The 25,464-nt window shown below is 39.7% G+C and overlaps 1 protein-coding gene across 1 annotated transcript in view; it reads right to left on the bottom strand.

The window, feature by feature from the left end:
* The window catches only part of LOC128738091 (protein vav), a 388,215-nt gene that overhangs the window by 66,294 nt on the left and 296,457 nt on the right, over positions 1–25,464 (bottom strand). The window contains exon 7 of the mRNA XM_053832936.1: positions 15,756–15,872. Within this exon, the coding sequence (XP_053688911.1) occupies positions 15,756–15,872 (117 nt within the window). The remainder of the gene's footprint in view (positions 1–15,755; positions 15,873–25,464) is intronic.

The following is a 25,464-nucleotide window of genomic DNA, read 5'->3' as shown; positions in this document are numbered from 1 at the left end:
CTTTGCATGCTTAGTTTTTCGAAAATTGGTCTAGGCTATCTTTTGGAAAGGGTGTAATTTTTTTTCTCTTTTTTATTATAACACTTTTTTAATATAACTCGAAAATTAGAGGACCTACAAAATAATGATCTGAGTGACTTTTAGAAAATCTTCTGAATTTTCAAAAAAAAAAAAATACTGAAAAAAATAAAAATCATTTCTATACTAAAAAAAAGCATTTTAAAAACTAAAATTTGATTTTCCAAAAAAGGCCATCTCAGAAATTGAATTTTTTTGAAGATAGATAATTATAAGGCCTACAATTCTTCCATACATTGAAAACTGGCCATGTTTAAGGGAAAACAGTTTTTCTAACAAAAACTTATATTCTGTGATGGTTGTTAAGTTTTTAAGTCAACAATTTTTTAATATTCACGCATATGTAATTCAGGCTGGTAAATGGCTGAATAATGCGTACCGTCGGTGCCTTGTGCACGTGTAGGCATAAAATAGACCCTACAGTGGTTCATAGCCTCTTATTCAGCAACTCCTATTCCTACCGCCTCGTGGTACCAGCCGGGATACGAACAACTTTGGTGGAGGTCGGGTAACCAACCCCGGTGGAAGCCAAGGTCGTAAGCTGACAGGAAAGGAGGGCTCTTTCGAGTTCGTTGGCCCTCCGGCGAAACAGAGGGTTGGTGTAGCAGGCTTTGCAAGCCGTCACCACGAAAAATACTAAAGCACGAAACGAAGAACAAATATAATCTTACTGGAACAATCGGAATAGATGAAGGGACGGTAAGGGAAAGTAATGAAGAAGGATTTCTTCGGGAATGAAGGGGAAGGGTGGAAAGGAAGGGGGGGGGGGGGGTAATAGGTAGCTATGGTTAACAAGTTGTCGTTGTGACTCCTATCTTTTGTCCAATGCTGGAAGGTGCATGGGTCGAACCAAGCTGTAATCAGAGATTATTACATTATCTCTGATTACAGCTTGGTTCGACCCATGCACTATCACCAATTGCGAATAGATTTGTGGGAACTTATCAAGCCGGGTTCGCCGACGGTCGGTCTACAACGAATCAAATATTTACACTGCGGCAAATCCTCCAAAAGGGCCGTGAATACAGAGTTCCCACGCATTATTTATTCGTTGACTTCAAAGCCGCATATTATACCATCGACCGGAAAGAGCTATGGAAAATCATGGACGAGAACAGCTTCCCCAGGAAGCTAATCAAACTGATTAAATCTACGATGGATGGTACACAGTGCTGTGTTCGGATTTCGGGTGGATTGTCAAGTTCATTCGAATCACACAGAGGGCTTCGTCAAGGTGATGGTCTTTCATGCCTGCTGTTCAACATAGCGCTACAAGGTGTTATGGACCGAGCGGATATCAACACGCGGGGCACGATATTCAACAAATCTAGTCAATTCGTCTGCTTTGCCGATGACATGGATATTATCGGCAGAACATCTGTGGCGGTGGCTGAACAGTACACCAGACTAAAGCGCGAAGCAGAAAAAATTGGGTTAAAGGTAAATACTTCTAAAACAAAGTACATGCTGGCCAGCGGAACCGAGACCGAACGACGCCGCTTGGGCAGTAGTATATTGATCGACGGCGCACGCGTACCAGGAATAATAATATTATTTTACTAGAATGAACCTAACATGTTTCTTTACATGGTTTTAGTATATAATAAACCTTTTCAGAAAAACATAATCCCAAAATATTCTATCGGTGAAAAGTTGAAAAAATCATGTTTAAAGGTTTTTCCATGAAATAAGCAAAACTCGTACATTGTTCGGACGACCAAATAGTTTAAATTTACCTCCAGTGTCTCTCAGCCTCTGAATTCGTGACAATGGTATAAGAAAGATTTGTAGATAAAAAAATTACCTATAATTTTTCCAAACATGTTATTGTTTTATCTCCAATATACACGTCACCAGGGAAGAGAGACCTCTAGCGCATGTAACATGGAAAGTAATTTCTAAACCTTCATCTTTTCCTTTAAATTAAAAAAAGCACAAATCTAACTTTTGATGAATTTCTTCGTGAAGTTCTATACAAATGCTTACAAGACTTCTTGACTTTTAGTTTTTCGTAATTTTTTTAATATAAAAATCTTCGATGAAAAACATATTTTGCGTAGGTATGGGAATATTGGGTTTTAAAATCTTATAGATTTCTATGCACATGCACTTTCAATACAATTCGCCGGTAACTTCACGTATCTAAACAGCTGCAATATTTTGCAGAATGTTTCAAAATTGTTTCAAATTTGAGAATTTAGTCATTAAGGTGAACCTTTTGGTATTAGGGTGCTTCGAAAAGCCGTCACGTGTTTTTGTTAGAGACGTTTTAACCACTCGCGGTTACTCGCGAAGTCACGTATGTTATTTAAACAAAAACAGTTTTTTAGTTTCCAGGTCGATTTTGATGATTTTCATGGCTGCCAACAGCAACAGTTCCATTAACAACTCATTTATTTTGTTATTTTCATATTGAAATATTTAGTGGCCATATGGAATTTGTTATTTTTCCCTAAAAGGTCAGAACGTTCTGCAAAAAGCGCTCTCTCGCTTTCTTACACAAAAATCCTCAATCAGCAAATTATATGAGTATATTATTAGACCCAAGGATGAAATTTTGTTTTTTTTTTGTCACGAGGGAGGGCTTGAACATGCTTTTGATTAGCATTTCGATGTTAGATTAACAAACCAACCTCCATGTTCGACTCTTACCTGAGAGGAATTGTTTGAGTAGGATCATTTGATAGTAGGATCATTGCCGGTCAGATAGACAATCTCTTGGAATATTTAATTTAATTTAATTTATTTTAATATTAATTAAAATTCAATCTCTTGCAATATGAGATTCAAATCTTTTGAGATTCATGTTTGCTGAATGTTGGTTTGCTGTAGTTTGAATTTTCAGGAAAAAATATCGAATAAAATAAATAACCCTGCCAATACAACGACTTGACGTAATATTTGTGACTTTGTCTCAATTTTGTGCACTTATTATTTATAGTTTTTAGACAACTTTTGAAAACTTATTAATTTGCTACATTGTACCAAAACTTTCAAAGTTATGAGTTTTTACAAACAATAAATGTGACGATTTTTGAATCACCCTAAATGAAAAATTTTTAATTTTTTTTTAGTTTCAATGTTTAATTTGTGCTTTTTTGAAGCACAGGAAGGAATGAAGGAATAGATGAAGGTTAAGAAGCTGGTTTCCATATTATATGCGCTGGAGGTCTCGCTTCGCTTGTGACGTGTATATTGGAGATAGAACAACATCATGTTTGTAAAAATTATAGGTAATTTTATTATCTACAAATCTTTCTTACACCATTTCGACGAATTCAGAGACTGAGAGACACTGGAGGTAAATTTAAACTATTTGGTCGCCCGAACAACGTACGAGTCTTGCTTATGTCACGGCAAAAAACTTTAAACATGATTTTTTCAATTTTTCACCGATAGAATATTTTGGGATTATGTTTTTCTGAAGGGGTATATCATATACTAAATTCCTGTGAAGAAACATTTTGGGTTCATTCTAGTCACATAATATTGTTATTCCTGGTATGCGTGCGGCGATGAGTTTGAGGTAGTCGATGAATTTGTCTACCTTGGCTCACTGGTAACGGCGGACAATGATACCAGCCGTGAAATTCGGAGGCGTATTATCAGCGGAAGTCGTGCTAACTATGGGCTCCACAAGCAATTGCGGTCGAGCAGACTATGTCCCCGTACAAAGTGCACCCTGTACAAGACGCTTATTAGACCGGTTGTTCTCTACGGGCATGAAACATGGACAATGCTCGAGGAGGACCTGCGAGTGCTCGGAGTTTTCGAACGAGTGCTAAGAACGATCTTCGGCGGCGTACAGAAAAAACGGAGTATGGAGGCGGAGGATGAACCATGAACTCGCACAGCTCTATGGCGAACCCAGTATCCGGAAAGTGGCTAAAGCTGGACGGATACGATGGGCAGGGCATGTTGCAAGAATGCCGGACAACTACCCTGCAAAGATGGTGTTCGCCTCAAATCCGGTAGGAACAAGACGACCAGGAGCGCAGCGAGCAAGATGGTTAGACCAGGTGGAGCGAGATCTGGCGGCGAGTACTCGGTGTCCGAGGAATTGGAGAGCGGTAGCCCTCAACCGAGTTACATGGAGAAATTTTGTTCAACAGGCCTTGTCTTAGGACGGCAAGCCACCTAAGTAAGTAAGTAAGCATATGTAATTCATCACAATCAGGGATGGCACAATCACTTTGACTCAATTCACATTCATTTGACAGTACCGTCTCAGTCATATAGAATTTGAAAAAGCTATGTATGGGTCTACAACCTTTCTGAATAAAGTATTGCTGTATCTTTTGTACTTACGGTGCTTCAATGCTAGTACCTCTTTAGTGTCTAAGTGAACGTTTATTTAGTCACTAATGAGTTACTAGCATTGTAGCGCCGTAACTTCAAAAGATTCAGCAAAACTTTATTCAGCAAAATTGTAGATAATAACTAATTCTAAAAATGTCCCATATAAAACTTTGTCAAATTTTGCTTGGCTGAGATGGTACTGTCAAATGAATGTGAATTGAGTCAAAGTGATCGTGCCATCCCTGATCACAATAAAAGATACGCTTGAAAATACTCGATAATTTTAAAGTCAATTCTACATTCTGATACGTATTCAATGTCAATACTCATCAGTTTTTTTTTTTGATTCATAAATCTATTGATAAGAATTAGCAAAAGGAATTGCTTTGCTGAATCTCGACAATAGTTAATATAAAAAAAGCTACACTGGTATTTATTTTTTAATATAGACAATTTCATTATTGCACAAAATGAATTGAACGTTACATTGTTAATTTAATTTCTAACCATCTCCTCAAGCATATTAAAATGCTAATAAAAATACCCTTTAAAATCCTTAAATCCTTGTCTCTTGTTCCTTATTCCTTAGGTAATACGCACACTAAAACCATTTAACATAAAAGAATCCTTTTATATTTTATTTTATAAAAGAATCCTTTTATGTTGGGGGTTGTCCCCTGTTGTGAAACGGCCCCGGTTGTGAAACACCCGTAGTTTTGAACGTTTTTATTATTCTATTGCTGTCAAGTTAATACCAACGTCTAGTCTCATAGTAAAGTAACTTTTGAGCAAACAACGGTCAAACTTCAACAATGCTTTGTAGGAAACGTGCTTGACAAAACACTCAAAAAAGGTTTTTCGCATGTTTTGCAATTGATTATTTTGCGTACCAAATGGAATAAAAAAGGTAGGTAAAGGCATATAAGCTTAGTTTTGGACCTCTATTTCATCACACAGACAAATTTCAGGTGAAATAATTGACTCAAAAATTATTTTTTCGCAATATGGCCGGGGCGGTCCCCGGTTATGAAACAGTCGAGTTCCCCGGTTGTGAAACATCTCAACCTTGGAATACTCAACATTGGCAATTGTTCAACTTTCATACGAGCTGGTAGAGAGGAAGTGTTAGATATAACACTCTGCTCTAACAGGATCAGTCATGAGTTGGCACAATGGCATGTTTCAAATGAGACACCAACATCTGATCATTGCGTTATATATTTTGATTATTTGGGTGTCTCCTTGAACGCTGCAACATTTCGCAATCCGAGATTTTCTGACTGGGAACTATTTGAGGAGGAAATTTCAAGGATTCGAACCGACGATTGAGTCATCGATCGACTTGGATGTGGCTGTAGATGTCACAACATCTTTTATTGCGGAAGCTTTTGAAGTAGCTTGCCCGCTAAAAACTATTAAAACGACTAGAGGAACACCGTGGTGGAACTCTCATCTCGCGGAACTAAAGAAACGACGCAGGAGAGCCTGGAATAGACGTCGGAGGGATGGCGTGGAGCCTTTCAAGCAGGCCCGGAAAGCCTATGCAAAGGCTCTACAATCTTCAGCACGCACGAGCTGGCACAGGTTCTGTAGCAACGTTTCCAGTTTCGGCGAGGCAAGTCGACTTAATAAAATACTGTCAAAATCGAAAGATTATCCGGTTAATAACATTCGAAGTTCGAACGGTGAATACTGTTCGAATGACAATGAAATCCTGGAATGTCTCTTTTATAGTCACTTTCTGGACTGTGTGGAACCTGAAGTTCGAAACGATCCAGAAATCGTTTTAGGTGGCTTAGACTCATGGGCTTTTGTTCGGAGACTTGTCACAACTGAAGCGATTGAGTGGGCCGTGAACAGCTTCTCTCCATACAAATCTCCTGGAACAGATGGAATATACCCTATTCTACTGCAAAAAGGATTCAAGTACAGCACTCGTTCGCTAATTGCACGAATGAGGCGATGCGATTAGCGAATTTCGGTTTTTAATTGCACGATAGTTGCCAATATTTATTGTAAAACGTGATGCGTTATCACTGTAAAGAACTCTTCACATGCATTCACACGTACGCTAAATTTTGGGAAGAACGTCTAAATTTTTACAAACGAACTAAAAGCTTAATGAATATGTGTTCAATTAGTCAAAGTTTAGCCAAATTTGCATGAATTTGTTTGTAATGTATCTACGCAATGCAGAGATAGAGAGTTTGCATTCGGCAACGCTGCATTTTTGTTTATAGCAACCACCTGGAAAACCACGTGTAGTTTGACAGATAACTGTTTTTTAGTTGCACGATCGTGCAATTAGCGAACGTGCAATTAAAAGACGGTGCAGTTAGAGGACGTGCAATTAGCGCACGAGTGCTGTACTTCAAACACATTCTGAGAAGGATATTTGTGTGTAGTATTGCTATTGGGTACATCCCAACTCAATGGCGAGAAATAACCATTAAGTTTATTCCTAAAGGCCCCCATACACGTACGTACATGTTGGCCGAAAATGTTGGTGAATTCATGTTCGTCCAACACGCTCGCTTGTGTGTGAGTGCCACGAACCAAACTGACAGAAGAAAATGTTCGGCTCGGCGCTCGGTCGGAATGAACCTCCAACATTTTGTTCATTTCCAACCCAACATATGCGTACGTGTATGGGGGCCTTAAAGGTGGACGCGCGACATACGAGCAAGCAAAAAGTTTTAGACCAATCAGTCTAACGTCTTTCTTGCTTAAATCACTTGAGCGGATTGTTGATCACCACATCCGCGAAACAAGCTTAGTAGAAGTTCCTCTTCATTCAGCACAGCATACTTATCAAAGTGGCAAGTCTACAACCACTTTATTACTCCAAGCTTTATGATGTGGTGGATAAAATTAAGGTTGCTTTTTCACAAAAGGAATCTTGCTTAGGAACTTTTTTGGATATTGAAGGCGCGTTTGATAACGTATCTTTCGCTTCCATTTTGGAGGCTGCTCGTTATCATAATGTGCCTTCAATAATCATAAAGTGGATAGAACAAATGCTTAGTAACCGATTGCTTTTTTCGTCCTTACGGCAAGCAAGCATTTGGAAGCAAAGTGTTTGTGGATGTCCACAAGGTGGCGTTCTCTCGCCTCTTTTATGGAACCTTGTGGCGGACGGCCTATTGAGGAAACTCAATGGTCTAGGCTATCCGTCATATGGTTTTGCGGATGACTATCTCATCCTAGTAGTTGGAAAGTGCATAAGCACATTATTTGACTTGATGCAGCAGGCACTACGCGTCGTGGAAACGTGGTGCCAAGAAACTGCACTTTCGGTAAATCCGAGCAAAACATCTATCGTCTTATTTTCAAGACGTAGAAATACCAATGGAGCTCGCGCTCTGCGCTTTTACGATTCGGATGTTGATGTTGTGAACGAAGTGAAGTACGTGGGGTTGATTCTCAACTCCAAGCTTGACTGGTCCACAAATATTGATTTCCGAATTAAAAAAGCATGCATGGCCTTTGGGCAAAGTAGACGAGCAATTGGCAACTCTTGGGGGCTTAACCCCCCCACATACACTGGTTATACACGGTCGTTGTCAGAAAAATACTGGCGTATGGTTGTCTTGTATGGTGGCAGAGAGGGGAAGTTGTGACTGTCCAGACAAAGCTAAACCATCTTCAAAGGATGTGTTTAATGGCAATGTCTGGTGCATTTACTACAACTCCTACTGCCGCCCTAGAAGCTATTTTCAATATTAAACCTCTACACTTCAACCTGAAGCAAGAGGCACTAATATGTGCTTATCGACTACACGCGATTGGCCTTTGGCAGTCTGTGGACGGTTCCACTTGTCATACTCGATTGTGGTCGCAAATTGTTGCTGAGGACAAGTTTGCCCTTGCTCCTAGCGATGTAACGCTCATGCGTACTTTCTCGTATAGGACTTTCTCAGGTGACTTTCCTCCTAGAGAGGATTGGATGTCAGGCTACATGGAAAGGAAAATTTCCGACTATGTAGTCTGTTATACCGATGGTTCCTTGTACGAAGGTCGCGCGGGTGCTGGTGTTTACTGCCGTGAGCTGAAATTGGAGGAATCCTATTCGTTGGGTAGTTACTGCACCGTTTTTCAAGCTGAAATCTTTGCAATTATGTGCGGAGCTCAGTTTGCACTTCAGAAAGAACAGATAGGCAAGATTATCTACTTCTGTTCTGACAGTCAAGCCGCTATAAAAGCCCTTTGTGCGGCTAATTCTAAATCTAAAACAGTCATCGCCTGCCACACCCAATTAGAAGAACTAAGCATTCTAAATGCCGTTCATCTGCTTTGGGTTCTTGGCCATTCTGGTATAACCGGAAATGAATGGGCTGATGAACTAGCAAGATCTGGAGCAGAAAAGTCGGTTTTCGGACCGGAACCTGCTTTACCAATTGCGGCATGTTGGATAAAACAAAAGATTCGATCTTGGTTTTCATCTGAACATGTACGTTATTGGGAAAATCTTGAAACTTGTCGTCAAACGAAAAGTTTCATTGTTAAGCCTTGTGAGAAGGTTGCGAAATTTCTTTTGCAAAGGTAAATTCAAAGGTAAATTGCAGTATTCTTGTCAGATCACTGACTGGTCACTGCAGACTGAATTATCATATGGCTACGATGCAGCGAGCTGAATCGTTTCATTGTAATTTATGTGAATCCGACTACGGTACACCATATCACGTAATTTGCAACTGTCCTGCAGTAGCACAATTGCGTCATAGGATCTTTGGATCCTACGTCTTAAATGAATCGGATTTTAGGAAACTAAAATTACGAGACATTTTGATGTTCCTTACCGAAAGCGGTATTGAGCTATAAGCTCTTATTTATCATGAGTATACCCCCCAGGGGGTGTACTTTTGATAAGTTAACTACCAAGGATTGCAGTATCCCCTCGGGGTACAAAAGTCTCTCGGTATATATATGTTTGTGTTTGTCCAAATTCCTCATCCACCCCTTCCTATTCCTTCTTTTTTGCTTCCCGTCCTCATCAGGTAAATGATGACACGGGCAAGATGGGCAAGGCACAAATCTTCCACATGATTGTGAGGAACGTGCTGCTCGAGCCAAAGATGCTGATACCTGATACCTGATACCATTTTCCTTATTCGCTGTCGCTCGTTCCAGGAAACCTAGGTAGACCTAGAAAAACAAATAAACCTAGACAGTAGGGATTTCTGCGGGGAGTTGCCTCTCCCCAGTTGGCGGCGCTTCCGACGGCGGGTCGCCGGCAACACTCGTGGCCGTCTCGTCCTGAATGATCTAGAGTTACTATAGATAGTTTTTATGGTCTTGTTAATAACTAATGTTTTATGGAAGAGTCTCGAATTTCTCAAGTTCGATTAGTTTTTTGAGTTTCGCAAAAATTTCTGTTTCAGTTGTATGAGAGTCCATATCCCCCTAGCACAGGGGTGAGAGGTCTCTAACTATCATAAAATAAATTCAAGACTCCAAAATCTCCCACATGACATGCCAAATTTGGTTCCATTTGCTTGATTAGTTCTCAAGTTATAAGGAAATTTGAATTTCAATTGTATGCGAACCGCCCTTCCCAAACAGAGGAGGGGTCTTATTTCATCATAGAAAAAATTTCTGCCCCCTAAAAGCCCCACATGCCAAATTTGGTTCCATTTGCTTGATTAGTTCTCGAGATAAGAGGAAATTTGCATTTCATTTGTATGAAAGCTTACTTACTTACTTATGTGTCCATGTCCGCCGGTCCGGCAGAACAAAGGGATGAAATCAGAGATCTCCACTGCTGACGGTTACCCGCCATGGCTTTTACCTGTCGCCAGGACAGGTCCTCGTCTACGGCCCGGATGTCGTTGGCTAAGCTCCGTCTCCATGAGCCTCTGGGTCTGCCTCTTCTACGCTGTCCTTGTGGATTCCAGTCGAGTGCTGCTCTGCAAACCTCGTTCGCTCCTTTCCTCAAGGTGTGTCCGATCCACTTCCACCTACGCTCACGAATATCTGTGGCTATCGGCCGTTGATGACACCGACGATGGAGTTCCTCATTGGATATCCAATTATCAGGCCACCAGGCACGAATAATATATCGCAGGCACCGGTTAATGAATACCTGCAGTTTTTGCGTTGTCTCCGCTGAGACGCACCACGTTTCGCAGGCATACAGCAGTACGGATTTAACGTTTGAATTAAAGATTCGGGTTTTCGTACGTAGAGTGATCTGGTTTGAGCGCCAAATGTTTCGCAGACCTGCAAAGGCACCCCTGGCCTTCCTGATCCGTGTGGCTATATCAGTCTTGGTACCACCATCGGGCGTTGTTTGGCTACCAACATATTGAAAGACGGCTACCTGCTCCCGCTACTGTAAAGTTGGTGGAATTGTCAGTGTTCACTACCATAGACTTAGTTTTCGCTACATTGACTGTGAGACCTGCTGCCTGGGAGCTCTCGGAGAGGTCGTCTAACTTGCTCTGCATATCGTTTCGGCGTTGTGCGAGCAAGACAATGTCGTCGGCTAGGTCGAGGTCATTTAGCTGCTCCATCGTTAGAGGATTCCAAGGCAATCCTCGATTTGGTCTACTGTCAATTGCTCCAACTAATATCTCATCCATAACGATGAGAAACAGAAGCGGTGATAAAATGCAGCCCTGCCTCACGCCAGCAGTAACCCTTATGGGGTCGGACAAGACGCCGTCGTGCAAAACCTTGCACGAGAACGCCTCGTACTGAGCCTCGATGAGATGGACTAGCTTATCTGGAACTCCTCTACGCCTAAGTGCGCCCCAGATGTTTTCGTGATTGAGTCGGTCGAACGCCTTTTCGAAGTCAACGAACACCAGCAGAAGAGAGTCCTGGAATTCGTTGATCTGCTCCAATATAATGCGGAGCGTTGTGATATGGTCTACACATGATCGGCCAGCACGGAATCCAGCTTGCTGCCGCCGGAGAGTAGCGTCGATCTTCTCCTGGATCCGGTTGAGGATTACCTTACAGAGTACTTTGAGAGTAATACAGAGCAACGTGATGCCACGCCAGTTACCGCATTCCGTTAGATCTCCTTTCTTAGGGACTTTGACCAATATGCCCTGCATCCAGTCCACCGGAAAAGTTGCGGTTTCCCAAATATTGCTGAAAAGCTGATGCATCATCTGGGCTGACAAAGATGGGTCAGCTTTGAGCATTTCGGCTGAAATACGATCTATCCCTGGCGCTCTATTGGATTTCATACTCTTGATGGCTGCTACAATTTCATCCAGCGATGGCGCCTCCGAGTTCACGCGATTTATTCGACGAACTGTAGGCGTCGTACGCTGCTGGTTTTGTTGGTCTCTGACATTTGAAACTCGGAAGAGTTGTTCAAAATGTTCAGTCCATCGCTTAAGCTGTTCTGTACGGTCAGTCAATAGCTGACCAGCTCTGTCCTTTAGCGGCATCTTTGTATTCATCCTGGCACCACTAAGGCGGCGAGAAATATCGTACAACAAACGGATATCACCATTGGCGGCGGCGGTTTCTCCTTGTTCGGCTAGGGAGTTAGTCCAGGCTCTCTTGTCCCGCCTACAAGCACGTTTAACAGCCCTCTCCAGTTCGGCGTATCGTTGACGGGCAGCTGTCTTAGCCGATCTGGTCCGCGCTCGCTCAATGCCGGCTTTCGCCTCGCTCAGCTCGTCGATCTTCCTCCAAGTTTCATCCGAAATCCACTCCCTCCGCCCACTGCGCGCTTTGCCGAGGGTTTCATCACTGGTCGTGATGAAGGCGTTCTTGATGCCGGTCCATTGCTCTTCGACGGTTCCACCAGATGGCAACTCCGAGGCTCGAGATTCAAGTTGTTCAACAAAGGCCCTTTTCACCTCAGGATTTTCCAATCGGCGGACGTCGTAGCGGCACCCAACTTTCTCCTCCCGTCGTTGGACACGTGCGACGCGCAGACGTATCTCAGCGATAACAAGATGATGGTCGGATGCAATTTCAGCGCTGCGTTTGTTGCGTACATCAGGAAGGCTCCTTCTCCATTTCCGGCTGATGCAGATGTGGTCGATTTGGTTTTCTGTTCGGCCGTCGCGGGAAACCCACGTGACTTTATGTACTGGTCTATGGGGGAAGAGCGATCCACCAATGACCATGTCGTTATTACCACAGAATTCTGTAAACAGCTCCCCGTTTTCGCTCATCTCTCCTAGGCCATGGCGTCCCATGACGCGTTCAAGGTCCGCGTTGTTTGAGCCAATCTTCGCGTTGAAGTCGCCCATGTGAATTTGGATGTCCCCCTTCGGGATTTTCTCAACCACGCTGTTCAGCTGGCTGTAAAAGCTCTCTTTCTCCTGCAGGTCGGCAGCATCTGTTGGCGCATAGCACTGGATTGCCGTAAGGTTCCTAACCCGTGTTCTAAATCTGGCAACGATTATTCGCTCATTTATTGGTTCCCACTTCATCAGGGCCGCACGTGCCCCTGGGCTCAGTAGGAATCCAACTCCTCTTTCTCGAGTAGCATTTTCACCTCGCATGCCAGAGTAGAGCAAGACTTGCCCGGATGATGTCCTGTGTTCGCCAGTACCCGGCCAGCGGACCTCGCTCAGCCCCAGGATTTCAAGCTTCAGGCGGCTAGCTTCCCTTGCAAGTTAAGCCAGCTTGCCCTGGTGGGCAAGGGTCAGTATATTCCATGTTCCAATTCGTGTCCGTGTTTTCATGCTAAAGGTCGTTGCCAATAATCCGGAGAGATTTCTTCTTTCATTTTCATTAACTTTTTGTGTGTTCTGGTACAGTAGGCTGTTAACCTAAGGTCCTTATCCCGCTGATGGGGCTGCCATCTTAATGTGGGCGGGAGCCACTGTGCCCCCTTTCCTGTTAGCATACGACAACCGAAGTTGCGTACCCCAGCCGGCACCTCGTGGAGGTAGGAATAGGATGATTGTATGAAAGCCCACCCTCTTAAAGGGGAGATGGGTCATAACTCGCTTTCTAAAGAGGAGAGGGGTCTCAATTCACCATAGAAAAAAACTTGCCTCCAAAACCACTTACATGTCAAATTTGGTTCCATTTCCGTTTTTAGTTCTCGAGTTATGAGGAAATTTGTTTTTCATTTGTATAGGAGCCCCCCCTTCTAAAGTGGGGAGGGGTCCTAATGCACAATAGAAAATATTCTTGCATACAAAAACACCCACATGCTAAATTTGGTTCCATTTGCTTGATTAGTTCTAGAGTTATGAGGGAATTTGTATTTCGTTTGTATGGGAGCCCCCCTCCTAAAAAGGCGCTTTCTAAAGAGGAGAGGGATCTCAATTCACCATAGAAAAAAACTTGCCAAATTTGATTCCATTTGCTTGATTAGTTCTCGAGTTATGAGGAAATTTGTATTTCGTTTGTATAGGAGCCCCCCCTCCTAAAGTGGAGAGGGGTCCCAATTCATCTTGGAAAAAATTTTTGTCTCCAAAAACACACACATGCCAAATTTGGTTCCATTTGCTTGATTAGTTCTCGAGTTATGAGGAAAGTTGTATTTCATTTGTACAGGAGCCCCCCCCCTCCTAAAGCGGGAGGGGTCCTAATTCACCATAGAAAATTTTCTTGCCCTCGAAAACCTTCACATGCCAAATTTGGTTCCATTTGCTTGATTAGTTCTCGAGTTATGAGAAAATTTGTATGGAAGCCCCCCTCTTAAAGGGGAGAGGAGTTATAATTCCCCTTATAAAGAGGGGAGGGGTCTCAATTTACCATAGAATAAATTCTTGTCACCGAAAACACCTACATGCCAAATTTTGTTCTATTTGCTTGATTAGTTCTCGAGTTATGCAGAAATGTTTCATTTGTATGGGAGCCCCCCCTCTTAGTGGTGGGAGGGGTCTCTAACCATCACTAAAACCTTTCCTGGCCTCAAAAACCTCTACGTGCAAATTTTCGCGCCGATCGGTTCAGTAGTTTTCGATTCTATAAGGAACAGACAGACAGAAATCCTTTTTTATAGGTATAGATTTTTCAAGAGGCAATTTTGACAGTCGTGACGAGTGTCCGATTTTTCAAGTGGAAAAATCCAGTTGTCATTTCTTGTCTTAATTTCAGTCTAGTTTATTATTATTGAAATCAATGAAACTAAATACACAGGTGAAGAAGTTTCATGTCGTTGGCGTTAGCGAAGGCTCCAGACATTTTACTATTTGAATCAAACAACATTTCCATTCAGCAAAATAAACTGACCGAAGTAGTAGGAATGTTAGCCGAGTGAAGCTAAGTTGTCTATGTAAGCGTGGATATTGATATTCTTATGATCGGTACTACTAACAATTCTGGCTTTAGTTTTCAGAAGGTCGCATAATCAACCCTTTTGCATGCATTATGCGACCTTCTGAAAACTAAAGCCAGAATTGTAGAGAGCCCCACTAGTATGTTATTGCACTGCGGAGGCTATCAATCACAGAGAAGACATCTGTGTTCGTTTTGCCGTTTAGGTTGTAAAATTTGTATTGCCGTTAGATAGAGCACTCACACGTACCATTTAGGTTTCAAATGAGTTACATGCAGCTCTGTGATCTATAGTCTCTGTAGAGCGACAAGTATGCACCATTAGAAGAATGACATTTGCGCTAATCATGTCAAACCTTTCTTTTCGCCTTCGGATATTAATGTGGTTATACAAAACTACAAAATCAATGTGTTCTCCTTGACAAGTATCTGCATGTGAACCAATTCACTTACATCATTGAAAGGAAGTATTCCACAATACATTATGACGAGTGTAGTGGATAATAACAGAGAAAATAAAAATATTTATTTTCAATTTCCTTTATTCCTTTGTTAATGTGGTAGAAGAAAAGTATTATCTGCACTGATAAGTGAATTGAAATGACTAGTAACGGCACCTGTTTGTTATTTTTACGTTTCACTCCACATTCGAGCGATATCTTACTTAATACATAAGAAAATAATTTGGCTAGATTTTTGCCATGGTTACTAAATAGAAAAATAAAACTTAGCAGTACTACTTCATAGTTCGGTTAGTTACTTAAAAATGAAGCTGCTTCGCAAGCCATAAATCTATAGACATAAAGCTGGTTAACCCTCTTTAGACATCATTACCCGAACTCTTGGTTGCTTGGGCCTATCCGCTAAGGAGATTTTCATGAATCAATTGTTGCAGGCGAACTTGCCATCGGTCGAACTTCATACCTACCAAGAACCATCAAGTTATAGTTGGTATCGAGAAGCAAACGGCTGATCTGCAGATGAGTGCAAATGTAATTCTGTTCTGTTCACTTAGAAGTGTGATTGAACTTTTCGCTTATAATTGAAGATAACAGCTGATTCACATCACATTCGCAAACCGGCTTGTTTTGATGTGACATTTTTTGAATTTTCATAAAAATCGCGGTAAACATCTGAAGCCTGTATAGACGAATAAAATTATTAACACTTACCTCAACTTTTTGAATCACTGCCAAATGTTCTGAGTCACGTTTTACTTCATTAGAATATTGTGCCACATCGACCATTGCTTCTTTGGCGCGTTCGAGGCCTCGAAAGTCATCATGTGACTGAAACGTTAAACAATACAAAAAGTTACAGTTACAATACAAAAGTTACAAAACGTTAAACAATACAAAAATGAGTACAATATACTAACATTATGTGTTTAAATCAATTTGTGCATATGCCTATTAATAACATATGGTGGCGGCCATCACAACCCATTCTTTTAGCACTGCTAGTCGCTTATTCGCTAACCGAAAAAACAAACTCTATAATCTCTAAACAAAAGCACACAAACTAGGTTCGATCCGGAAAATATAAATGACTGACTAGTGATCGACATCGGACCGGGTAAAGTCCGGAAAGTCCGGTCCGATACCCGGTCCAAAGTCCGATCGGAACGAAATTTTAAAGTCCGATTTTTTACCGGAACCGGAACGAAGCGTTCCGGAACCGGGCCGGACCAGGAATTTCTTTGAAAGTTCGGAAAAGTCCGGACCACTTTTGACAGTAAAACTGGTAGCGCCTTAAACGACGACTAGGACTTGCTTTGAATGATTAATACTGATTTCTTTTAAATACCTCAGTACTGTAAAAAGGCAATAATTTCGCTAAAATAATCCGCTTTTTTAAGAAGAAATGAGCAGTCATTAACTTTTCGTCGGAAAGCCCAATTTCGGAGGCAGCTTTTGGGCCGAAAACAGGGTGTCTGTTTTTAAAAATGTATTCACTGTATTGTTCTTGCCAATCTGAACACAGAGAATATATTTTCATGAGCATATTAATTTTTGTTTCAAACAAAAAAACTGCTTTTGAAATTTACATAATCAATGACGGCTCATTTCTCCTTAAGGCTTCCAAACTCAAAGCCTAGCCAATCAATTTAGTTTTAGAAAATTAGCAAATATCTGTGTGTCAAACCGCCCAGTTAGTCTTAAGGTACGATGCTGATCTAACAAGTCAGTCGTCGTATTTTCAAATCTCGGCTAGGCGGTAATTAGAGTCAGTAGGATTGTCGCATTAGCCCGTAACCATCCTGTGCTCTAACAGCCTAAGAGTATTGGCTGGAGCGTTTTAATCGTCCATAATTTGATTTCAAAAAGCTCCCTTTAAAAGTTATGTAATTATAGGACTAAATTTTCTCGACAATGGGTACGATTTACACGCTTATTGTCCCATTTGAAAGGTTGGTACCTACTAAAGTCTTACTGGATTAATTCTCTTATTTTTTATCCCTTAAGCCATTACAAATATTTAAAAAAGTTTTTGTCCCTCCGGCTTTGGGCCTCTGAAGAGGGGCGGCGAAAAATGAACAAAGAAAATTTTTTAATCGAGCAAAAAATATATGAATTTTAGGCATTTTTACTTAAAGTTTAAACGTGAAAACCAAATCTTTTCTTGCTTTTAATATATGGGTCATTCCATCTCAAACGTACACAAGGTTTGGATTCGACCATCAGCGATTTCAACCAAAGTTGGCATAATTGTTCATTCCGACCCCACAACCAATTTTCCAAAGTTTTACGCCGATTGATCAATCCCCCTAGCAGTGGCGCTAATTGCTTTTTAACATATTTTCAGAAAAAGTCATTTTTCGGGCTTAAATATCTTTGAAACAGTTTGATGTGAAGACATGCCAATATACTTTCTCTATTGGTTTTTGGGCGCGCAATCGAATGATGTTATCAGTTTTTATCTAATTTGTCAACATTATACGATTTTTTGCAATTTAAAACGAAAAATGCGAATATCTCAAGACACCCCCCATTTAATTTTCAAATAAATATGTTTAAAATGATCGCCAGAAAATTCTGCATAAGAATCACAAATTAGCAAAACTAGGTACTTTTCGATAACAATTAGGGAAGGGGTAGGCACCATGATATTCGCCGAGAATGAGAAATTTTACAAAAGATTACTTACACACACACAACACACAACTGACAAAAGTTGGCAGGCCGTTTCTGAATTTACGTCGTTTTCAGGCTAGCTTTTCTCATAGTGCAATAAAGTGTTGATAACGACATTTTCAAGTTTCGAAATTTCTTCGAAGTTTCGAATAATCCCAGGAGTGAATTCCCACATTAGTTGACATAAAAATGCATTATATTGCACGAATAACTTGCACAATTAAATTATAATACTAAAAAATTTTGTACGAAATTGTTACTTGTATTTAAATATATACAGGGATACCTCGATATAAGACAATTTATAATTTCTAAAAGTTGTCTTATATCGAAATTGTCTTACATCGAAACATGGTTTTTTCAAAAAAAAATTTGCATTAGCGGTCGCCAATTTTGCTCTGTGTTATGTGTTTACGGTTTTTGAACTATTTATTATTGTTTGAACTATTAGTTTTTTACTATTTTTGGGGTTATATTGAAATAATGAACATCTTCATGGCACCGATTTCAGAATGGAAAATCAGCTCTGGTATCGTTATCAGCTTTGTCAAAGGGATTTGTTTCGATATAAGACAAAATTGTCTTATATCGAATTGTCTTATATCGAGGTTGTTTTATAACGAGGCTGTCTTATATCGAGGTATACCTGAACAAAAGTATCCAGAACATCAAAATTTATTATTTTGATTCTATGTTAAAAATGCATCTTTTTCATTAAAATACATTATTAAGTCATGAAAATGTCCGGAAGCTTCAGGTAAGCGTGTTTAAACATACTTTCACTAACAATTCAGATAGAATTACGCATGCCCCAGATATTCAAAACGCCATATCTACCAAACTACCAATATTGTTTTTTCTAGCTAAGTGATTCTTATGTAGAATTTTTCCGATTTTTGTGTACGTTTGAGATGGAATGACCCATATTCGTTATTATTTTTCTTGCAAAAATCTACGAAAAAAAAGACAAAAACGAAAGAAAATTTTTTTGGCCGATCTTCGGAAATTCCACTGTTTGCATTCCCATTTCTATTTCGTACTAGAAGCGTTAACTAAACTCGTTCACACTTCGACTTTTACCTAAATCGTAGGACTATTCGTAGGAACTTTTTATATATTTTACGTACTAGTTAGACCGAATTATCATTAGGACAACTATATGTCTGTTGATACAAACAATAAACAACACATTTTTTGAGTTTTTCATGCTGTAGAGCTCACAGACAATTGATGTTATAAAAAAATTTAACTCGTATCCTACAAATTATCCAATTTCCAAGGCGCGCGGGGGGGAGGAGGTGATAAAAACTTTAAAAAATTTGCAATGGTCTTATTTTAAAAGTACAAAACCATGTTGGCACACATTGATGACATCTCGTGCAGCGGTACAAAGTGAGTGATGGATTATCTTTTCAAACATATTTGACAAGCAATTTAGAACTGAAATGCATCAGTAGTTTTCCACATTGTGACGATGTCCACTTTTATGCACATGAGTAATATACGCCAACAAATTAAAACAGATTTTGAAGGTTTTATTGGAAATTGAACTTATTTTTTTATTTAATTAGATTGTATTTAAATTGGATCATTTGATTGATATTGGACTTAAAATCAGAGATTAAATGACTGGAAATTGGACCTAAAATTAGACATGAAATTGGATTTAAAATCAGACATGCAATTGAACTTGCATCTGAACTTGATATTGAACAGTAAACTAGAGTTGAATTTGAACTAATTTGAACTTGAAATTTTACTTAAAACCGACCTTGAACACGAAATTAGACTCGAATGTTTACCTGAAATTAAAATTGCCATTTATCGGCTTATTCTCTCGCACGTTTTACCAGTTTTCTGTTCCGCTTTTGCTCTTTTCTGGTCCCTTTTTCTCCCTTTGTTCCGTTTTTGCTCCTTTTCTGTACCGTTTTCTTGATTTTCACTCTCACTTTCCTTGTTTTTCCTCTTTTTTCTCGTTTTCCTTTTTTTCTGTCCCTTATTGCCTGTTTCTTCGTTTTTCGTTTTTTGTACCATTTTTTCTTGTCTTTAGACCCGGTTTTTCCCATGCTTTCCGCATGTTTTTGTTATTTTCTTTCCAATTTTCAGTCATTCTTTCCTATTTCGCTTTTTCTCGTCTCCAGCTTTTTCATCTTCGTCTGTGCCGTTTTCCTTATTTTTTGAAACCTCGTTCTTCCGTATTTTCCGTCATTTTATTCGGTTTTTACTTATTTATTTATTTATTTATTTATTTATTTATTTACATAATCCATCGGACAAGTTGTCTACATGAATACCTATTAAAAACTAGATCCAAGTATGCGCTGGCGGTACAATTGAGGTGCTTCGTCGAATGAGAAGAAATCAGCGTATCGATAGAATTGTCGAATCATTGACGATATGGGGGAATTGTCGGCGTATTGCGTAGAATGAAATTCTTCTTGTAATATTGTCCAAGCTCGCAGTGCTCTTGATGGTGCGTACAGTCCAATCTCTGAGAGTAGATCTGGCGCATCAATTTGAGTATTTAGCAGCTTACAAACAAAAATTGCTTGTGATATATGTCTCCTTTTGGCCAATGTTTCAATTCCTAGCAACTCCCAAGTAACAATTCGAAGCCACTTGGTTTCACTTGAATTTTATAAAGGTTTTATTGCGGTATGAATCATTACCACTGGATTTATTGTGGTATTGCACAATACCAAGAGGATACGAGTCCAAACACACTTATAGCTAGCTAGAAAACCATAATAAAACTGTTAATAAAGCGAATTTATTGTGGTTGCTTATATTACCACATTAAAACTTGGTGGCTGCACCACGTCTCCTATAAACTTACCATAAGTGTGGCGTAGCAACACAAAATGGCGCACCAATCAAAATTGATCTTGTCGCGGTTACTTGTCAAACCGCAATAAATCTGTTAATTTTATAGAGCTATTAAAATGGTAACACCCTAACCAAACAGTTTTTTTGCTGCTATTATGAAGAATACCAAAGTTCAACATCAAAATCATTTTTTTTTATGCGAAGCCATATTCTAGTATTTTGTTTTAGCTCGCAAACAACAATTCATCAAAGCAAAGTATTTTGCAGAAAGAAGGTCATTATCCATCGGTTTTCCTGTCAGAGGAAGCATTTAAAATGATTTTGTTAGAAATTGAGATTGCCTAACTGAATATTTTCAGTTTGTTAAAACAACCAGTTTTCGAAAATTGAAAAATTTCAGTGGCGCGCTGATTTTATCGACCTATCATATCAAAATTCACGATGAAATTAAATGCGCACATAGTGCAAATCAAAGAAATTGCTTAAAATTTAATAAATATTCTATGGGATATTTTATTCTGGTCGCTATAAACCAAATCGTTCAGAATGATCTGTCAGTAAAACTAAAACTTTTCTGCTCACGGATATATTTTCAAGTTGACAAAGCTAGCGAACTTTATCTGGCTTTTGCTAGAAAAGCGAAAAGCAAAAAGCGAAAAGTTTTTTTAAATTATGGCGATGGCTGTCAAGCAGCGAAAGCTTAATCGGTTTTATTGCTGCTTTTAGCAGAGCGTGATACGACTACTTGAGTTTATAACCTGATTCTTATAGCGGTTATGAAAACATTCTGAGGAGTGGGCCACTTGGTCAGAAAGCAGTTTTATAGCGGTCATCAGAAAGTTCTGGTGGAGCTCATAGTTTTATTAGTGGTTTTATGAAATTGGTCACGAAAACCGCTATACGAACGTAATAAAACTTGGAATTGTTACTTGGGCTTACAACGATCTTCATATGGGGGTAAGTTTTGTGGGTCGTTCCACGGTAGTTGACGCAGAGCATACCGAACAAACTTGCGTTGAACGCTCTCTAGACGGTTAATCCACAGGGTTTCTTGAGGGCACCATACGATGCTGGCGAATTCTAGTGTAGACCGAACGATGGAGCAATAGAGGGCTTTAAAGCAGAATGGGTATTTAAATTCTCTGGCAATTTTGAATATAAAGCCAAGGTTACGATTTGATTTCTCGACGATTGATGCGAGATATGGGGCTTTAGAGTCAGCTTTTCATCAAGAAGATAACAGATGGAAAATCATTTGTCGACATTCAACGTCAACAGATTTCTTGCACACCAGTCACTGAACATATCTAAAAGATTCTGAAGGTCTCTGCAATCCTCAACGCATCTGATTGCCCGAAAGATTTTTAAATCGTCAGGCACTAGCGTTCGTTCTTTTACTGAAGTACATGATTGGATGTAATGTTCCATCAGACTGTTGCTGCATTAAAACACCACCAAATCCTAATGAACTTGCATCTGTATGAAGTTCAGTTTTCGCAAACGGAGAATATATTTTCAAAACTGGTTCCGAAACTAATTTATTACGCAATGTTTCAAAAGCATTTATTTCCTTTTCTGTGAAACAAAAATCTTTCTTATCATTTTTAATTATATCAAACAACGGTTTAGCAATCAATGAAAAATTTCGAATAAATTTTCTAAAGTAACTTGTAAGTCCTAAAAATTTGTTTACTTCGTTAATATTTTTTGGTATTGGAAAATGATTCATACATTCTACATGTTTCTCACTAGAGTTGATTCCATTTGAAGATATCATGTAACCAAGGTATTCGATTTTAGTTTTGAGAAATGAACATTTTTGCAGTTGTAATTGTAATTGATTGTTCCTTAGTACCTACAATGAAAACTTGTTCAAGAACTGTGAAATGTTCTTCAATTGTACGTGTAGCAATCAATATATCGTGAAAGCACATAATTCCGATCACCTAAGGCATGATTCATCTTTGAGTCCCTACTGAAAAATAAAGGTTACACATTTATTTTCATAGTATGTGTCTTTAGCAAGTATTTTCAATTATGTTTCATAGAAAAATGTTAAAAAGTCTAAATTATTAACCGAAAGTTACAAAAAATGCATCCAAGTATGCTGTATCAGTGCACCTAATTCCGATCATCAATTTTAAGGGGTGATTCTAATTCCGATCACAGGTGTATCTAATTCCGATCACGTCATGGTTAGCTGCTAAAGTATAAAACTATTGTCGATTTGTACCAAATGGATTCGAAAGTGAAAGTGGATCTGAAATGTTTTGCGTTTATAGAGTCTGATAATAATTCCCCTACCAGTCATCTTCTGCTTGCGTTAATGGTCATTATTATCATTAGAGCACGACAAGCGGATTATGAAACCTTGCCTTTCTTTTATCTTCGTTCAATTGTTACAATTAAAATAGAACTGAGCCACATTCAGCCTTCAAATCAGAAAGGTTGCGTTCCAGATATGACCGCGTAGTTGGCGTAGAACTACGTTAGGTTGTATATCGCGAAGAAACCTCGAATATTAAAGAATTTTACACCATATTGATATATGTGTAGCATAAAGTGAGAAAAAACAAACAGCATAATAATATTATCTTGCTTAATAAATTGGAGCGTATTTTTGGTAGGAGAGGTATTTTGTGATACCAAAAAAGATTTCTACCAGTGCCAAAATTGGAGTATATCAGTATAGAAATCTGCCACATGCATCCAGCTATCAACAAAGTTCTAAGAGAAAACTCAAAGTCCTCAAAATAATATGTTATAATAAGAAAACAGGCATTAATAATGGCGTGTGTAATGGTCATCCGTCTGTCCGCAGCCTGGGAAGCAAGACTATCATACGGAAAATATCTGGAAAAATTTTAACTTGAAAGTTTTCGTTAATTTTCACGAGTCGCGAATAGGTACTGCAAGAATTTTTTCGGAACTGTTGTCTTACAAGGAAACACGGCTAAAAGAATATTTGTGCATGTTAAGTAACGCAGCAATTCTCAAAGTGAGGAAAATCAGTGACTCTTTTATCCTAGACTAGTTTTGAATGTTTCAATTGCTGCTTTGCGTCAGTTAGTTGCCTGCAATTATTTACTATTCAATAGTCAAGCATTAATTTCTTTCGACAATGATGGAGAAAACAAGGCAGAAGGGATCCGTAGTGGTGCTAATGTTTATTTGTCCGCCAACTAAGTATAAGGCATTAAGATCCTCTATTATACAAAAACGAACATGTTTCGAAGAAGCAATATAATGGCATCGATTACTTCAAAATCTGCTTAACCCGTAACCGATACCGAGGCCGTCAAAGCGGCAAGTTCAACTGGACTAGAACTAACACGTAAATGACAGAAAGGAAGGAAGTTTAAACGGAACAGATACAAAATACGAAATAGGACCTGTAAACTGAGGTTGGTAACGAAGATTACTCCAGGTACCCTTTAGAGCAGGTATGAAGGTACAAGGTAGGGTATGTGTCCCCAACAGCATTTTGGTTAGAGAACTACACGGCATTTGCATCATCTATACGCTGCAATCTCATTCTGTTTTTATATTCAACACTATTCTCAGCTTGATCTCAGCTATCCACTACTTTCCGATCTATCATCTCCCTATCTGGCATCGGGCCCCAGGATTCACTCGATCAGCAAGATTATTATTCTGAGATACCAAACCTCTCCCTCTACCTTAGCACAGCATAGAAGGTATCCCGAGTAAATGATTATAACAGAAAGATAACAAAAAACCCGATTTAATCCACCTAGTGGTGAAAGGAACCTTTGTTATACGGTCTTACTTGCTATTTGAGATAGAAATCGACACGTCTTCGGAACATAATTCATCTATTGGTTATCGTTGCGTAGTGTGTTGGTTTACATAAAATTTTTGAAAATTGAAAAAGTTTACAAAATTTGAACAAAATAGGAACACTTTTAAATTTCGATGGATCCTTTTTTCATGAAATTGCTGAGTAAGGATAAGTAAGTTGTTATTAATCTGAGTAAGTGCAAATAAAAGTAAGTTGTAAGAGGAAATCTTATCCTTTAGCATATACATTGTCTAGTAAAGGTCTAGTTTATAGGTTTTTGAACTATGCATAGTTTCCTGTAATGCCATTCTATTTGAATCACAGCAATAGAGTTTTCTTGAATAATTTTCATCAATTTTTATTAACTCACGCTGGCTGGCAAAGGGTGAACATGTGCATTCCATAACCTCTGTTCATTAACTCCTATTCCTACCTCCACGAGGTGCCGGCTGGGGTACGCAACTTCGGTTGTCGTATGCTAACAGGAAAGGGGGCACAGTGGCTCCCGCCCACATTAAGATGGCAGCCCCATCGGCGGGATAAGGACCTTAGGTTAACAGCCTACTGTACCAGAACACACAAAAAGTTAATGAAAATGAAAGAAGAAATCTCTCCGGATTATTGGCAACGACCTTTAGCATGAAAACACGGACACGAATCGGAACATGGAATATACTGACCCTTGCTCAGCAGGGCAAGCTGGCTCAACTTGCAAGGGAAGCTAGCCGCCTGAAGCTTGAAATCCTGGGGCTGAGCGAGGTCCGCTGGCCGGGTACTGGCGAACACAGGACATCATCCGGGCAAGTCTTGCTCTACTCTGGCATACGAGGTGAAAATGCTACTCGAGAAAGAGGAGTTGGATTCCTACTGAGCCCAGTGGCACGCGCGGCCCTGATGAAGTGGGAACCAATAAATGAGCGAATAATCGTTGCCAGATTTAGAACACGGGTTAGGAACCTTACGGCAATCCAGTGCTACGCGCCAACAGATGCTGCCGACCTGCAGGAGAAAGAGAGCTTTTACAGCCAGCTGAACAGCGTGGTTGAGAAAATCCCGAAGGGGGACATCCAAATTCACATGGGCGACTTCAACGCGAAGATTGGCTCAAACAACGCGGAC

The sequence above is a fragment of the Sabethes cyaneus genome, chromosome 2 (assembly GCF_943734655.1).
Source record: "Sabethes cyaneus chromosome 2, idSabCyanKW18_F2, whole genome shotgun sequence".
NCBI lineage: Eukaryota > Metazoa > Arthropoda > Insecta > Diptera > Culicidae > Sabethes > Sabethes cyaneus.
This window is presented reverse-complemented; position numbering and strand designations above follow the sequence as displayed.